The following is an 18,271-nucleotide window of genomic DNA, read 5'->3' as shown; positions in this document are numbered from 1 at the left end:
TAACATGAAACCCACAAGGCTCCTGGACTGAATTGCTAGTTAAATCGTGTGCTTTCATGCACTCAGATTTTGCATTTTATGATAATTTATTTTTCATTTTCCCCAACACCATTTACACAAAGCACTCGTGATCTGAAGGAACTAAATCTTAAACATAACTCATTTTATTTCCATGAGCTTTATAGGCAGTTGTACTGAGCAGTCAACGGTTAGTCCAAAACTACCATGGACTCAAAAGACAAAGAAAAAAACCCCAGCCAAACCAAAACCCCCTTAGATTATGTGCATCTAGGTTTGCAAACAACAGAATTTGTCTGGCCATATATTATTTCCTGTTTAAATAAATGGAAAGTTACCCAATGTAATTTGTACTCCCTCTTCCCCAAGTCTGAATATGATTCTAGTATTTGCCCAAGAAATTTTTTTTGAACTTTTAAAATTTTCTAATGCCACATCTGAAACTCAGGTGGAGATAATACATCTTGACAGTAGTCTGCAGTCTATAGGAAAGTCAAAACCATCTGACAAGTACATGGTTAAAAAGAGAAGTTAACAGTATATTTCGCATTTTTGGTTCTCCCTGTGCAAATACACAAATTAGATTTCATGCTCAAAAGCACCAGGTACATTCAGACAATTCAGATCCCAATCACTTCATTACCAATGTTGCCTTGATTACCCAATACCATCTGCATGACTAGGTGCTAATAAGCCCAAAATAAAAAGCTGAAACCATGGGACACATACATTGGAAAGAATAAAACTTCTCTTTTCCACTGATTTGCATTATGTTAGGGGAAGCATTCACAGTAAGAAACATACAGTTATCAGTAGTGACTTTCAGCAAAGTAATCACATAGAAGTACTGTTTCTCTTTATACTTTATGACCTAGGTTATAAATATCAGCATTAATCTCATAACACCTGGGACTATATCCAACCTGTCAGCAATTTAAAATAGTAACAGTGGTAGGTGTGACTACTTCTCAATTTCACCTGAGCAAGAACAGGTGTAAAAGAAACTGCAGGCTCACACATGCTGTGGAACAGCATGCAAGAGTCCTCCCACCAGTCTCAAATTAATTGCCAAGGGGAACATCTGACCTCAGGACTGTGCATAATTCTTCCTAACAGACTTCTTGCCTAGCATCCGTAACTGGCAATCTGTTTCCATACCTCGTTTCTCACACGTATTTTTGTCCATTAGGTTGTATCAAGCAATAAACTGTATTAGGATGAAGGGAAGGCACTGGGCACTGCTGCTTTACAGCATTCACCTCCTGTCCTAATTTTGAAAACAACCTGAAGAAAGACAAGGAGCAGTGGCATGGGGAAACAACTACTTCAGCCCCTCAGAGTCTCCTCCTCAGCTTAATGCTGTGCACAAAGCAAGGGCAGAGATAAGTCTCTGGCATGTCAGCTTGAGACTGCACACATGTAAGTAAAGTTTTGTCAAAAGACCTGCCCTCATCGCTTTGTGTCGCAGCACACAGTGCCTCGGTTTGGGGTAGGAGGCAGCATTACACTAATTTTTGCATTTAGACACATGTCCTTACAGAGTTACCCATGCCTCAGGAATCAAGCATTTCCAAGTTCTCATCTCAGCTCTGCTTTTTGAGGGTGACTCTGCACGCTGGTGGCTGCAGGTTCATTTCACTACCCCTAGCCCTAAAGCACTACTGTGAGCATCTCCTGTGAGCAAGCGTACAGCTCCTCTACAAAGGCCAAGTTGGAAGCACTGATTTCACACAGTCCTGTTATTCTTCCCACATTACAATGACTAGTGTTCACCAAACAGGAGCTGCAAAGCAAAAATGAAAAAAAAGGGGCACGTAGAAGTGTTTTTCATTTCCCCTTTCCCACTCACTGCTCACACATTCCAACAGCAGCTATCCTGACACAGAAATACTAACAAAACAGATGAAAATACGCACAGTACCTGACAGCCTCTCTTTTCAATCTCCAGAATGCATTTCTGCATCAGAAGCGGCACCATCAAGCCCGCATTTTCCTTCTCTACAACTTTCCGAGCATCTACCCCAAACATCACGGGCTCCCGATCTGCATCGAGGCCATCAAGAGAGTTCTCCCACTGCTCCATAAGCGACAGCTTGACGTAAATCAGCCCCCTCGGTTCCAGTTTGACAGCCAGCTGATGCGTCTTTGTCACTCGGAAGAGAGTGGGAAGAGCCACGGTTCCATGACAACAGACCCGGTTTTTCCGTGGGGTGGGCTCCCAGCTGAACACCACCAGCTTTAAGTGCTGAGCATTTTCAATTTCTATGTTGAACGTGTGGTCCATATCTAGAAACGTTGTCCTACATGTAAGCAGGGCTGTTCTCGCTTTGTTTACTGAGTCAACCTGTATTGCACAAAAGACATCTTTTGAGTCTATCCTTGGTGGTTTTAAGTCTTCAGCACCATAAAAGTGAATGCTCATGAGTCCAGAGATGTACTGAGAGCACTTGGGTTGATCAGAAAAGTTGTAGTGTCTGAAGGCGTCAATATCTATTTCTGGTTTACCGCTGTTACTTGGAAGGCTCTCCTTTCCTTTCCCACACTTGGTTTCATGCCCATGTTTACCTGATTTTGTTATAAGCTCAGGAGAGTCACCATCACTGAGGTAACCACCTTTGCTGAAGGATTTGGAGCTCCTGGAGCTTTTCTTTTTGTAGGTGTGTTGCGATGACACACTGCTGTCAAGGTGGTAACGACTTATCACATTCCTGCTGGCAGCTGTGGTTGAGTTTCCAGAAGATGGCAAAGACACCGTATGGCTTGTATCCTGGCAGCTACCCTTCAGCAGGGGGGGAGGATTATCTGAACTAGTATGGCTTGAAGCTCCCTTGACACTCCGCTTCCTGCTCAGCTCTGGCAGCTTTTTCATTTTCATGGAAAGCTTCCTCACAGTCCTGGGAGATTTAATTCTATCAGGGAAAGGCCAGTTGATTGATCCGCTTTTTTTCAGAGGACTGGGACTTGGAGGAGAAACCTCTGTTGAGGGTATGTCAGCCTTGTGCGCAAGTGCAACTCCAGACCCTTTAGAGGAAAAAAGAAGGAACAGTCATTTTCAAACGACTCGGTAACTGTAGTTCACAGCAATGAGAAAATAAATCTTGAACTAGGGGAAACATGTTGATTTGTCATACCTTGATAAAAGCAATTCAATCAGTCAACCATCGTTCAGTCAGTCAGTCAGATGTTCACGAGCATTCAGAAAACTGTGCTCTGCTGACTCGTTCAGCCAAATTTGGCAGTTCATCGTCAAAAGCCAGATTTGTTCTGCTTTACGGAGATGAAAGGGCCAGAAACTACATATAAACGAATGAGCTATCTCACCCGCTACATTCAGCTCGATCCGTTTGTGCTGTATCTCCCATACAAGCAGACATGGCTGCATTCCTGCGGCACAGGTGCAACAAAATCAGCCTTAACTGGGAAAACACTGGAATATGGCAAATGCAGCCTTGTTTACAAAGCAGTTAGCTACATAGCCAGCCCATCAGCACTGCCCACTCCTCTTAGGTCCAGAAGACAGACACTCATCTCTAGTAAAGAATATGGCTACTCTTGTGCATGTCAGTCTATTATCCCAAAGAGCCCTAAATCCCTCCTGTGTAGGTGCAGGCAGTGCCTCACACCTCTTCCATTTCTCACAGCACCTCCTTTCTGCCACAGGGTGGAGGAGGCGGCACAACACGAGGATTTATTCCTTCCAAAAGCTGCACCCTGCACTGCCTTATTCCTGCCAGCAAGTTTCCATCTTTCCTGGCACAACCATCCTACGGCAGAGCTTAGAAGTACATGGTTCCCAAGTGACGATCTCATGTGAAATCACCCACCTTTCAAGATAAAAAAAAAACCAAACAACAGTAGGCACTGATCCTAAAGAGCAAAAAAGATTCTCTCAATTTAGCAATAAAAGACAACTATTTAAGGAACACAACCAGACGTAAGCCAGCACTGCACATAGTCCAGGAACCTGCTGTTCACCTCGTGCTCCAACAGTCGAGGAAATCCAGAGACCAAGTTACAGCTTAAGCTTTTCTCACTGTCACCAGCATGAGGCAGTAATGACCGTAGGAAAGGCAATGAATTTACACCAGTTAATGAAGCATGCAAGAGGGGAACTGAGGTTAGAATGATAGATATTAATAAAATTATATGAGCACTTCCACTTAAAGTCACTTTTCTATCCCTTGAGAAACCAGCAGTGGTTCTTGCTAGCAATAACCACCCCATGTACTCAGCACTTTGCAATCGTTAGCAGCTCCCAAGAGGACCCGCGTAGCCTCCCCTGTGCAGGTGATGGTGCTGTGGAGACCCCAAGCACACCAACCCTGCCAGGTGGACTTAGCCCCAGCAGCACATCGAGGCTCCAGCGTCCCTATCTGCCTGGCATCCCCCCGCTTCCTAGACAGGGAAAGGGAGAGTCAATTTACAGCATATAAACAGAAAAAAGTGTTGGTTTCATGAGATACCCAGCAAGACATACTTCACAGAGATTTCTCTTACAGATTTCTCAAAGGCTTACTGCTTTGCATTCTAAACTTCAAGTCCAACTCACCATACATCTAGTGATTTTTACAAGTCCCTTGTTCATCCAAATTAATTTTCACCATTTAGCTGTAACTTACTTTTTATACTTCACTTATACAGCCAAATCAGGCGATCTGGTCTTTGACCAAAGTGATTTGTTGTGGGTTTGGTCTGACCCCATCCCTGTCCTGTCCCCCTGCAAAAAACCCAACAACCCTATGAAGACTAGTTCTGGTCCCAGCAGAAGTTTGCCTTCAGTAACCATTGCAGATAGTTGCTTGGAAGAGTATCTTTATAAGGGAAAGTTTCAGTTACGGAGAACAGTACATAGAATCTTTTCCAGAGTGACAGAAGAAAACGAATTTAGTCCTGCATCTCACGGAAGTAGTTCCCTCGCAGAGAAAGGGCTATTTCTAGCACGCCTGCTGTGCTTTTCTGGCAAGCAGCTAGTTAGAAATGTGGCGTTTGATAAAAGCAGACAAAGCCTTCCCTTGTACTGCAAATCACGGCACGGTCCCACGGGTGGGCTGGCCTGGAGTGCTCTGTAGCCATCCGTGCCACACTGCAGCCCGCTAACATTCATCTTCCCTCTCTGTCAAAAGTCTCTGGCACAGGCTTGGAAAAGCAAGCCAGCAAATTAAACTTGCCCTCCAGCTCATTAAAACTGAAGAGTCAATCTAACATTCTGACTTTTATGTGTCCGACTTCTGCTGTGTTCAGCACCAACCAGTTAAAATGAAATATGTGGCTGGGAGAAACTTAACAGTCGAGTATTATGCAGGATGGTATTCCCACCAGCGTTCAGCCACATGCTGTTCCACTAAAGCCAGCAATGCGCTGAGGTATGCATGCAATTTTAAAGAGTGTACATGACTACTCTGAATAAGCTGCAAAAGGAGCTGTAGCACAGTCTGGGAACACGTCGCTTCCCAGCCTACCCATCCGACGTCGCTTTCCCACAGGGGTGCCGGAGGAACTGAGCTGTGCCTTGTTCCTTGAACAAGCTGCAAGGCTGTGCTGCAAACAGGCTCCTCGCTGTCCCTGTCCCCACTCGCTCTGCCACCACACACCCCATCTCAGCAGTTAAACTTCAAAAATATCCTTACAGCAGGATGGTAGAAAGAGGTGAAACGTAAGAGGCACCTGTTGTGTAAGTGACTACCAGACCAGCAAGGGGATGGTCAGTTTTATGTACACAGCTGACTATATGTGTGTGTGTGTGTATATATAAATTTATTTTTTACAATGATAACACTCAATCACTAGAACAGCCTCTCCAGAGACATAGTAGAGTCCCCATCACTACAGGTTTTCAAGATGGAACTGGACAGGGTGTTAGGTAATCTCATCTAGGCTCCCTTTCCCACCAAAGGGTGGACCAGATTATCTTCCCAGGTCCTGTCCAGCCTGAGCTGTTCCATGATATACCATCTTTACTACATTTACCTTATGCTTTCCAGAAACTTTACCAGCATGAGTAATACAGCAAAAAAATTGCAATCCAAGTCAAATGGACTCAACATCATAAGTGACTGCTTCCATCAGCTATTTGTGCAGCTTGACTAGCAAAGCCACTTCTTATTTTGTTCAGCGATACGGCTGCGTGAAAGGATAAAGCCTTCTCATGATCAAAGAAACAGAGCTGGAGAGACACAAACAGCCCACAGTGCCTCACAAACCCAGACCCCCTCTCCCACCCCACCCGGCCAGGTGTCTGCTCTGCAGGGCAATTGCTGCGGCCCCCTTGGTCGAGCAGGCTGGCGCTGACGGACCGGACCGTAGCCCAACACAACGCTGCCCTAAGGGAAGAGAGGACTCAAACTGTCTGAGTACATACGACACAGTGCCTGCCAGACAGATGTAGTGATCTAGCACAGCAAAAAAGCTCGTCTGACCCTGCTTAACATTATTTACATGTGCTTGGGCACATATATCACAGTCATACCCACTGCCAGCAACACATCCTATTCTACAGACACATTTGATTACCCTGTTATACGTGTTACATTCCTCATTGCTTAAGGTAGGGTTTCTGAGTCATTTTAAAGTTCCTCAGAAAAGCTGTAAAGTCCCAATTGGCCACTCTCATAGCTAATGGAAATGCTGAGTTCCACCAAACTAAACCTGATAGGTAATTTAATTTCCCTACCATTCTCCAGACCGCTTCAGAGTTAGGGAATGGAGAAATTATTAAAAAGGTTAAAAAAAAAATAAACACACACAAAAAAACCACCACACACAAAAATTACCTCCAAGAGCTCTGTAAAGGTAGTTTGCTTTCTTCAAATGCTATGCACACTGACATTAATTAAGTCATGATAAACCCATCAACCCAGGGATCACTTTTACAGAAGCAAAAGATATAAAATAAATTGCTTTAAATAGCCTATTGATTGAAACAGGAGGGGATTAGAGCATAACCTCTGGAGACTCATGCCTGCTGCGAGGTGACAGGGCTGACCACTGCCTGCTCTTCATCACAGTGGCAATCCTCAGAGCATCCTCGACAGCAGCATCTCATCAGAGAGAAGAACAAGCACATGTAACAGTACTTTAGATGTCTGACCGGACTTGAAGAGCTCGGTATCTACAAACAAGCATGAGTTTGTTGCAGATATTTTAAACACTAATGATTCTGCAATGCACGTAAACCAGTCAGCTCTATTCAGACACTGGCATCCCACCAAGACACAAGCGGCAGCTGTGTGGCTGCTGCCAAGCACTGTCCAGTTGGGCTGCTCCCACCAAGATTTCCTCCCCTCGCTGTGTCTTCTGTGGCATGAAAAGGAGTTTTGCCCCCATTTCCCTAGTCAGAAGATATAAACAGTTACTCGACACAAATCAGAAACTGAAAAAGGCAGTAGCTATTTTAAATTTACTGCTTCCACTTCACAAAAGCTACACCCTTTTGCTTTTCACCAGCAGGTCGTTATGGCACTGGCACTCCATGGATCAAAGACACATGCATGGATAAGCCCTTGACGTTCAAAAGGTACACAAACTCCCCAAAAGCCCATCGACAAACTGGCTTCAGGTCTGCAGGGGAAAGAGGGAGCAGAGGGACCTTTCTGCCACACACCAAACCATTTTGGCATCTCAAATATAACACAAATATTTCGCACGAATGCTTTTCCACATCATTAAACCAAAGCTCCTTGCACGTGGAAAAGAGTTATATCACAAAGCATCTTCCATCTGGAAAAAAGTAATTAAGCAAATAGTATTTGCAACGTGTGGAAGGAAATTGGTAGATAGGATTTGCTGCCCAGTATACGTATATTGCTGGGAGCTTATTTGCAACATTTAAGCATGCAAAATATTTGCCTGCATTGGCCCCAACAGATGTATTTGGAAACCAGGATGGTGGTCACAGTCTCAGTGGAGAAGAGCAATGTAGTTTTAGTGTGATTTAAACCAAGCTCCAGCTGGCATGTAATGGGGTTAAGCAGGAATATGCCATCAATCTTTACTTCCTACAACACTGGGAAAAAATTACCTGTTTATGGTGATTCCTACCAGGATTTTCCATCCAGATAGCCAAGACATGTACATTTTCAGTAGCAAAAGCACAGTGCAGAGCCTGGCAACCTACAGTGTGTAAGTCCTACCAGGATGTCTTCAAGGTACAGACACATGACATGATTCCACTGACTAGGTGGACACTAATCCCAACAGTAATCCTCACCAAAAGCAAAAATATTACAAATTCTTCAGAAGGCACTATTCCGAGCTCCACAACGTAAATCTGTCACAGGGGCCAACATTATAAAGGGCTGGTTTTCTTCAACATTTTGCAGGTGATACATCTACAAAAACATACAGTTAGAGCTCAACCCTGAAAAGCTGTAAAGAGAATTTACTTTAACATTTTACATATGCAAAAAAACTATATTTCTAATTTTTCATGCTGTATTTATTTAAAAAAAAAAAATCCTATTTTCTAATCATAACCATTTGCCTGTGCAAGGAGACCCAGGGTCCTTTTCCACTTAAACTCCTCCCAGACCTGAGAGCAAGAGCTGGCACTATGTTTCTACATTACTAACTCGGAACCAAGTTACCTTCTTATTCTTACCTCTGATATCCTTGCTACAAACAAAATACATGAATTATTTCCCCTAGCTCTGCTATAGGGGCGCCTTATTTTTAATCAGTTTCTTTTTAAAAGCCATCATGTCTAGAATTATTCATTAAGGAATTACCTGACAAATCCTATTAACACAAACGGCATTTACTGTAGAAAGTAACCAGATCAACACCAGGAACTAATGGTGTAAATTAAAGACTATGGAGCAAATTAGCACCTCTACAATGATGATCCATCTTATTGATAACATTTATAGAAATATCTACTCGCTGCTGTAGATTCCCCCAATAACTGAATTCTATCATTCATTTTTTTTTAATCTTCTGTCTAATAATGAGACTCTAAAAATAAAAAATCCACGACCATTTTCCCTCTACTAAGTGGGAAATCCAAATAAGGCAGCAACGTGTAATGTTTGGAAGGTAAAATTGATTCCCTTATCCAAAGAAGGAAACAGCAAATGACAAAACGAACAACTAAGATATTTTGCTGGCTTTTATATTCCCCACATTTTCTGTCTACCCTTCCCAAGATCTAATACTTTAGACTCTAATGTTAACCAATATTGACATACATAATTTCCTATCAATAAGGAAGGTAAGCAGACTTTCCCCCAAAGCAGTAATTGCTTATTTGTCAGGAGTTATTGCTGCTTATTTGTCAGGAGTTACTGCTTACCATACCCAGCTCTCTGCAGACAGCTATTTCATAGCGGTTGTATAATCAGACAAGCTCCTAACACAAAGTTAAATTGGCCATGTTGCCCTTCATGCAGCGATTTTGTATGGATGAGCTGTCATTTTAAATTTGACTGAAAATAACTGTAGATACCTTAACTGGATTAAAAAGAAGAACTAAGCCACTTCTCCGTAATAAAGCCAATTACTGAGCAGCAGGGGTCCACTTCATCATCAATTAATCTATTCAATGTGATCACTATTCAATACATGCAAAAGGAAAGCTGCTTTTAAAGTACCTTAATTAACTCACTGCATAACAAACCTATCGAGTGAAATATATAACACTCCTCCTGGCTTCACGAGACAGTTTAAATGGGCAATTTTGCTTTGAGAAATAAACGTTTCTTCAGTATGAAAACAATTTTGACCTTTTTCTTCTTACATAAAGAGATTGATTTTTTTTAAAAAAGTCACCTATATACTGAGAGATTAACCACCTAAACGGGGGTTCAAACAGCTTGCAGGATACACATATACAGCTTTCTTAAATAACCATGCTTATTGACGTCTCCAAAGCACCTAGAGATCCAAAGATGACAAAAAAATCTACCTAATGACATGGTATTCCATCCCTCTTGCAAGCAAATACAACTGGTCTAAGTATTTCATGCAGCAATAAAGTGAGCTATTTCTAAATAAACACCCGACAACTTTAACACACTTTGCAACTAAAAATACACTTGTATCTGCAGCACTTCCACAAAAAGAACAAAATGTGAACTCCCAGAAGAGAAGACCAAGTGTTTTTTTGTTCCGCTGTTTACAGCGGTTGCTCTGGTGCCTTTAAAAACAAGCCCCATTCCCAGAAGCAATCTCCGCACTGGGAATCCAGGCACAGCGGCTGCCGGCCGGCAGGGATGCGGGGCCAGGGCCTTGCTGGGATGGCGAGACCAACCCCAGCCGTGGGCTCCGGGCTCCAAAGCCAGCGTTTCAGGTCCTCGCTCCTGAGCCACACAGAAATACAGGCTCTTAAATGGCAGTGCAAAGAAAAGGTGAACTTTCTCCAAACCGGGGAACATGGAATTCCCTGTGTCTTGAAGTTTACACTGTTTCTAACTCTCAACAGGATACTAGAGTTAAGGTCAAGATAATGTAAGACACATCACTAATTAAAAATAATACCTCTCTGGAAAGGGTTGGGGGTTTTACGCTTACTTTTGTTCGGTGTGGCTTTATTTTTGTTTGTTTTTTTTTAATAGACTGGGAAAAATCTTTAATAAAATGTTGAACTCACACGCTAATGGAATTATGGAAATGAGACTACCAAACACTCAGCCAAAGATAACAAGAAACAAAGAGGCTGGCTTCTGAGAGTGAAAACCACTCCTCTCCAGTCTATTAGATTAGCCTGAGACAGCCAACAAGACAGCAATTACAGAAAGCGACGTGATGAATAGCGTTTATACAGTCTTCCAAAAAGTCTTTAATAAAAAGTCCCAGACAGCAAGTTAAAGAAACTTATGCAGATATTAAGTAGCTTCGAGGCTGGAATCCAAGGCCAGGGTTAGACACTAGCTAACAAAGGAAAGCCAGCGTGTCCTCACATTACCAGCCTTTGGCAAGCTCGCTTTGTAAAGCCTTCATCTTCAGCAAGATGGAGGCCCAAGAGCACAGAGGACAACTACACCTGGACATGCCGTGAACAAACTGACTGACAAAAAACTGTGCAGCTCTACATTTAGTAGGTATCAGTCTCACAATTTGAGTCTTTTTTTATGAACATGACATGTATTTCCACCTTTTTGCTTGATAAATGATAACTCCACAAGTTTGCTTGATAAAGATAAAAAGGGGGAGAAATAGAAAAGAGACATAACGAGGGTTTATTATTCCTCTAAAAGAAAACAGAGAACATGGCACTTTTATGTTCCTGAAGCCTCTTACCTGTTGAAGGGCACTTAAAGGCAGGATTGTCCTCTACTGCTGGCACACTGGGAGCCTTGCAGGCAAACCTCTGCCAGTGCTGCTGCACGTGCTCCCCAGGATGCGCGGCATCAGCCTGACTCTCTTCGCTAGGCTGAGCCATCCGACTGCTCCCCACACTCTCTGTGCAGCGTGGGGGACCCTCACTGGGACTCATGGCCATCCCAGAGTCACCCCCAGGGGTGGGGTGGTACCAAACAGCCGCGGAGCCCACAGCACCAGGGCTATTCACAATAGAAAGGCAGATCCTTGGCAAATCAGGCTCATCGTCTTCAGGGATCGGGTTGTACCATATTTCTCCTTCATCATCTGCATCATCATCCTCACCAAAGTCCAAAGCAGCGCTCCTGGGCGCAGCAGGGCTCGCGGTGCTTGGTAGGGCACCCACAGGAGCGCAGCTTCGTGTGGGGCGCTGCCGCCCCACTGGGGATGTGGAAGGAGCCCGTGGCACCACAGGCTCAGGCAGCGGGATGGGAGATTTGGGTACCAGGATAACGGCCCCGTGCGTTTCCTTACAGGGGTCATCTTCTTCCCGAGGAGGAGGTCGGTGCGTGCTCTGCTGTAGCCAGCTGCGTTTCTTAGAAACAGTAATGCTGTTCACCTGTGGCTTGTGCTCAGGGACCTCGCTGGCCTGGGGGGACTTGGGCTCCTTCCTGCTTCTCGAAGCTATGTAAACATTTTCTATTAAATCTGTTCCCAGAAAGAAAGGCAAAAAGAGAGGGAAAGACAAATATTTAGTTTATCGTTTTGCTTTTGACAGATGAACACATACGCTGCCACAAGACATCTGCATTAGACCTCATTCGAGAGGACAAAAGATAAGTTGAAATCTAGTTTTGTGATCACATCAGCCTCTCACAGGAGAACAAGTACATAATTAATAGAGTCAGGCTTGTTTGGCTGTATTTTTAACACCATGTAATTTATATAAATGGCAGTGAGATAGCTCTGCTGAAAGGTCACGCATACTTACATAGAAATAGCTGCTTTTTTCCTGCAAAGTTCAGGTAGAATTGGTTTGAAAAGTTGCTACATAGTATTTCTCCAGTTTACTTACATCAATGAAGAAACAGTCCCCGATTTCCATGTAATGTACCACTTAAATGGCTACAAAAACCCCACACAGCCTCCCTTCTAGACTTACATATAAATAAAGGTCAGGCTATCTCCTGCACAAAAACCTCCAGAAAGGGCTGTCCTTACCAGCTTTATCCTATACTTAAGACAGAAGCATCCCCTGATTTGTGGGGAATAAAATGAAACACACCACCTTGAAAGGAAGGCAGGAGGAAGAAATGCTGGGAAGTTTTGAAGTACCTTATCACACAACAAAAACTGCATGCGACACCTGATCAAATTCCACTGACTGCTCCCAGAACTTGACACAATTTCTTTAAAGCAACAGCCAAATGTTTAATCATGCATCAAAAAAGTCACTTTGTTTAGGCCCCGTGTCTGAGCACGCCCAAGCAGCCCACCAGCAGCAGTGCCATACCCCTGGTACCCCCAGCAGGCTGCAGGGCACCACAGCAGTCCGGCCAGGGGGGTGCAAGAAGACAGCACCTCACGCCCAAGCAAGCACCGGCCCCTTCGCTAGGACTGGAAGGAAAGCTGCAAATGCATCCAACTTACAAACAGGGAATGGAGGTCAGCCAACCCTCCGCGGAGGAGGACAACCCAGACAGGGTTTGCTCAGCCACCAAGTCTAAATGAGGATAACTGCCTTCTCATAAAACAGAAAACTTGTTTTCATGCGAAGCCCTCTGCAACTGGAAATTCCAGCTGGAAGCAGCTATTTGATACTGCTTGAACATTATTCTCAGCAAAAAATTATTTACACACCAATAATGGATCTTAAAATATGGGCACCTCTCTGGAGGACTCAAGGAGCAGCTCTGTAAAGCCAGCCAAGTTCACTGTAGACAGGGAGACAGGAACGAGACTGTCACTTGAACACCTTCCCTTCGACCCTTTTTTTAGGTTTGTACTTTTAATGATAGAAGAGATCCTTGATAAGATCTGAAACACCATCATTTCATTTGATGAAAGATTCATCATTTAATGATTTTATTTTAAAAGTGAGGTTTACTTGTTTAGCTAAACTACAATATAAACACCATTTGTTACCTGAAGAATTAACTTGGTTCAAAGAACTAACAAAATTAACCGTGCTCGTTTTGAAGCCTGTACACACCTTCACTGAAGTGCTTTGCTACACTAGGGCCCAAGTCAGCATGTTAACAGAATCTAGGGAAAACGTGAAAGCAGGGCTGAGGACGCAGATCTCTGGCAAAGTTTCAGTGATTTGGCAGCAGCTGTATTCCTTCCCCCACCCAGAGCCTGGAAACGTAAGCGTGCCACCGTAAAGGCTCCCCTTCACACAATTTTACTACTCTTTCAAATAAGAACTAACCAAAAGAAGAGGAAACCAATCTGCAGCAGGCACAGGGCTATGGCTGCATTTCCAAGAAGTCAGTTTGGATCGGTGACCTCTTGGGCAGGCATCCTCCCGCCGGTGACGGCAACCTCAAAGCCCTCCAACTTCTGCATGGCCAGCCCAAGGCACGGCCCCTGCTCCAGTGGCACAAATAGATGGGAGCATCCGAGAGCTATATTTCCACAAAGAAAATTATGTCCTTGTTTCAGCATAGACACGCAGGCCCTTCCACATAACCTCCTGCCGTTAAGGCAGCCTACAATTCCCAAAGCGGCAGGCTCCTAAGTAGTACAGGGTGCCTAAATATATACCCAGTGCCACATCTGGCATCAGCCTCTGGCTGCCCTTTGGTCCCAGCCACAGCAAACGCACAGAGCAAGTTCACCTTTGTTTTCAACATGCATCCGGGTACCTCGATAACAAACCATCCGCAAAAGCTTACCACAGAAACATTAATAAGCAAGCACCTCCAGCACACTCCCGTAATCCTACTGCTTGCAGAGACACGCCAGCTACCACACGTACCCAAAAGCAGCCCTTCTCAGTCTCCCACCCAGCCAACGTGCTGACAGAGGTCATCGATTGGAAGTGTTCACTGTATCTCTTCTAAATGATGCACTTACCCATACATCTTCCAGCTGCAGTTTTTGCAGGCGATAGCAATATTTGCAAGCGTTGCTTCCCCTCTGCTCGAACTTGGCCCTGCTCCTGAAAGCCCTTATGCCTGTGTTTATTTTAGTAACAAACTGTTTCACATGCAAGTATCTGCACAACCAGCGGTTCAGTATCACAGAGTGAGTTTTCCAGGTCGTTAGATGTTACAGTAACGAGCCAATTTTAAATAAATACAAAGCTTTCAGAGATACACAGGTCAGGCACGGAGTTTTTGTTCTGGAGCAAAGTTTCACTCAGAAGAACGCTGCCTACTGTCTATTTGTACTTTAATATATTTAACATATGCTAAAAAGGCAGCCCAGACCTCCGTGCAAATACAGAACGCGACAACGGTTCCTTCCCAAGAGGCTTCGATGCAGTATTTAAGGAGTCGGGTGCCCCCTTCACCTTCCCCTCTACCTACGGAAACTTAAATGCATTTAAAAAATTTAAAAATACACTGAAAAGCTAAGCCATTGCGGTAACAACAGCGGCACGGTCCGAACGCGGAGGCGCCGCGTGTGAAGCCCAAGGGGGCGACGGCCGCCCCCGCCCCGCCCGGGGGAAGCGCCGCCGCGCACCGGCGTTGCCCGCACCGGGACACAAGTCCCGGCCCTTCTGGCGGCTATTTTCAACGCGTTTTCTTGCGCCACTAAGTTTTCTAGCAAAACTATAAAATAATTAGGAGTTTAAGGGGAACTACAGCAGGACTCAACACCGCTCTGGAAGCCGTCAAATGCACCTCGAGAAGCCAGCCAAGCAGCGCGCAGGAGCCGCAGGCGGCGGCGGGGCAGGGAGCCGCGGCGGTTCCCGCACGGCGCGGGTGCGAGCCCGGAGCCGGCTCCGCTGCGGGAGCCCTCACCCCGAGAGGAAGAGCGGTTACTGCCGCGACGACGCTACCGCTGCGGGCCGGCCCGAGAGCCGAGACCAGGGGCGGCCCCGGCCCGCGGCTCCCCGGGGAGCGGGCACGGCGCGCCCCGGGGCTCCGAGTCCCTGGGCGGCGGGGGCACCGGCCGCTCGGCTGGCGAAGGGGTGGCCGCGGGCGGGCGGACAGCCGGGGCCCGGCGGCGCACACTTACCCTGCGGGGCGCAGATCCCGCCGTGGCGGTGCCCGGCGCCCGCCGCCGCGCCGCGCTGGGACCTCCTGCCCCGCAGCTTGGAGAGCGTCCTGCGGAGCGGGTCGGCCATACCTGGGTGCTGCCGCCCTCAGCGGGCGCTGCCCCCCGGCCCGCGGGAGCCGGCAGCCCCCCTGCGCAGCGGCGGCGGCAGCCCTGGGCCGCGCTGCCCCATGGCGGCGTGGCTCCGCGCGCCCGGCCCCGGCTCCGCCGCGCACATACTTGGCATAGCTGAGCGGGGTGAGAGGGCGGCGCGCACTGCGCATGCCCGCCGGGGGGCGCCGCCCGCCCCGCCCCGCCCCGCCCCAGGGGCGCCCGCTGCCGCGGCGGGGGCTGCACCGCCCGGGACGGCCCCTGCGGCGCGGAGGGGAAGGGGTGCCGCCCCGGCCCGCCGGAGGGGACCCGGCCCCTACGGTGCGGGGCTGGGGGCCCGCTGTGCCTGCCGGTGGCGGCCTGAGCACCTGGGGTCACCGCGGGCAGGTGGCCGGGCTGCCCCGGGCCCGCCCGCCTCGGGCACGGTCGCCCGAGCCCGTGAGCCACCATTGCCGGGCTGCACCCGGGCATCCTCCGTCACCGTGCGCACGGCCTGCCCCGCCACAGCGCTGGGGATCCACGTTTTAAATGCTGCTTTCCCCCTCACGGTAATTGCCCCCCAAGAAACCAATCTGTAGGCTGCGAGCTAATTTCTCCCCTCTGGGCTCAGGCCGTGCTGCGGCAGCCCCGCTCCCCGGCAGGACTTTAGGCCGCTCCGGGCAGCACGGCTGGCCCTCCGAGAGCCTTTGCCCAGAGCAGTGCCAGCAACGCGGGGGCGAGGTTGGCCTCGGTGGTGGCCACTCTAGTGTTCCAACCGAAATGCCACACAGGTGGAAGACACGTGGCATGAGGGCAGCATGGATGCTGCACAGGCTGCTGACGCGGGCGAAAATTCGGGGTTTGTGTGCGTCTTGCTCAGCTGCATCGAACATCAGTTCCATTAGCAAGTGCACAGCCCCGAAACCTGCCCTGGGGAATGGAACGGCACGTCGCTGATTTTTGTACCCAGATAAAGTGCTGCAGCACCTTTCATTGGTGAACACTTCCATGGGTCCGTGCCTCCTGCATTTCGTTTTGTTATAAGCAGCTTCAGGAATATGTTTTGCAACCTGTAGGATACGACACGTCCTACAAGCGATCTGCAACACGCCTATCTCGCGGTGGGTCTCCTTCGCCGTCTCCTACCCGTCAGTGGCAGGTGGGATGCAGCCTTCCCGCACCCGAGCACAGCACCCCCGGCACACGGCCAGCCCCGCAGTGGGCCAAAGGAAGCGCTCATTTGGTCCTGGGGAAAACCACGGCAGCTCACAAATTCACACACATTCACAGATTTCCCCTCTTAACAATTTTTGAGGGTGGTTTAATGATTCAATCATTTGAAAGGAAATCTTCCTGAAGAACAAAATTAGGTTAAAATTTTGAATGTTTATATGTGAGACACCACCAGTAGTAACCCAGTAATACCTGTACTTCTACAATGTAGAAAAGCCCATTACAGAGTAGTTATGATTTCTCTTCATCTAAAATAAATCTCCCAATAGTTATCCTACGTCACATTGCAACAACTTGAAATGCCATTCTGCCATCCTGTCTTTTGAAACCATTTGCACTCCTTTAAACACACATATTGGGAAATATCTGTGTACCATTTTAGGAGCAAGATGTAAAACCATTCCAGAATGCCTTTGTTTGGGAAAAATCAGGTGAGATGGTGGTGGCTGAGGCTCCCAACGCTCACTACTGTGCAGGTGAGGAGCTGCAAGGCCCAACAGCTCTGCCTGGCCCCTGTTCCTGCGTGGTCACATCCTGCCCCTCTGACAGCCGCATCACAGCATGCGTGGGCTGGGTTAGGAGCAGCATCTCAGGCAAAGCAGCAGGCAAGAAATGCATAAAACCAAAACTGTCAGTGCTTTTCTGACAGTGCACTCACTGTGCACAATTAATGCATCTGCCTCCAGCAGATCAATTCATAGCTACATTTCCTTTTTTACCTATGGGCCCAGGCAAAGCCCAGCGCCGCCTCCTCCAACCTGATCCTACCCGTTTGAGTGGTTAAGCTTTCATTCCCAAAAACCCCTTTGATTTCCAGGCTGGAATCAGTATGAAAAAGTCAGCCTTTTACTATACCTTCCAGCACTGCAGTCCTGATCTGCAAGGATACAGTCAAAGAACAAAAGTATAAACATATTTGATGTTGGGGGTTTTTTGGTGGTGGTGGTGGTGTTCATAGTATAGTCAGATGCTGAAACAGGTTGCCCAGAAAAGCTGTGGGAACTCCACCTTGGAGACACTGAAAACTTGGCTGGCCCTGGCCAAGCTCACCTACACAGCTCCTGCTCTGTGTTGGGGCTGACCAGAGGACCTCCAGAGCTCCCGTTCAACCTATATTACTCTCCCAACTCAAAACCTTTCCTTGTACTGGAACTGCCATTCTCCCTAGCTCGCACATGGTTTGGGTAGAAGGAAAGAAGTCCAGCTGAGCAGAACATCAGTGACAAAATCCCCGGTAAAATTCTGCATGGGCATCACAGCTCAACTACGCTGACCTTACTGATGTTATCAGGAGGTTAGCTGTGCCACCAGCAAATGTATGCCTGAACCAAAGGGCATGCATTTGAAGTCTGGAAAAGGGAATCTGCTCCGTTAAAACCCACTGAAAATATTCAAAACAGCTAGCAGATGATCTCTGGGCTGTTTCTGCAAGAAAAAGTTGTTGCAACCATTTCAAATTGAGTGAACAAAA

At 46.9% G+C, this 18,271-nt stretch overlaps 1 protein-coding gene across 2 annotated transcripts in view; it reads right to left on the bottom strand.

The window, feature by feature from the left end:
• SYDE2 (synapse defective Rho GTPase homolog 2) overlaps nt 1–15,725 on the bottom strand; it is a 30,530-nt gene extending 14,805 nt beyond the window's left edge. The window contains exons 1-3 of one of the 2 annotated variants that reach the window (XM_055725269.1): nt 15,460–15,725; nt 11,251–11,979; nt 1,940–3,039 (exon numbers count right to left, since the gene is read on the bottom strand). In XM_055725269.1, the coding sequence (XP_055581244.1) occupies nt 1,940–3,039; nt 11,251–11,979; nt 15,460–15,568 (1,938 nt within the window). In that variant the 5' untranslated portion in view covers nt 15,569–15,725. Of the gene's footprint in view, nt 1–1,939; nt 3,040–11,250; nt 11,980–14,349; nt 15,357–15,459 lie in introns of those variants that run through there. The other variant, XM_027814393.2, reaches the window with a different exon arrangement.
• Nucleotides 15,726–18,271: the final 2,546 nt, after the last annotated feature.

This window comes from Falco cherrug, chromosome 12 (assembly GCF_023634085.1).
Source record: "Falco cherrug isolate bFalChe1 chromosome 12, bFalChe1.pri, whole genome shotgun sequence".
NCBI classification, from domain to species: Eukaryota; Metazoa; Chordata; class Aves; order Falconiformes; family Falconidae; genus Falco; species Falco cherrug.
Note: the sequence above shows the minus strand (reverse complement) of the source record. Positions and strands in the feature narration are given on the sequence as shown.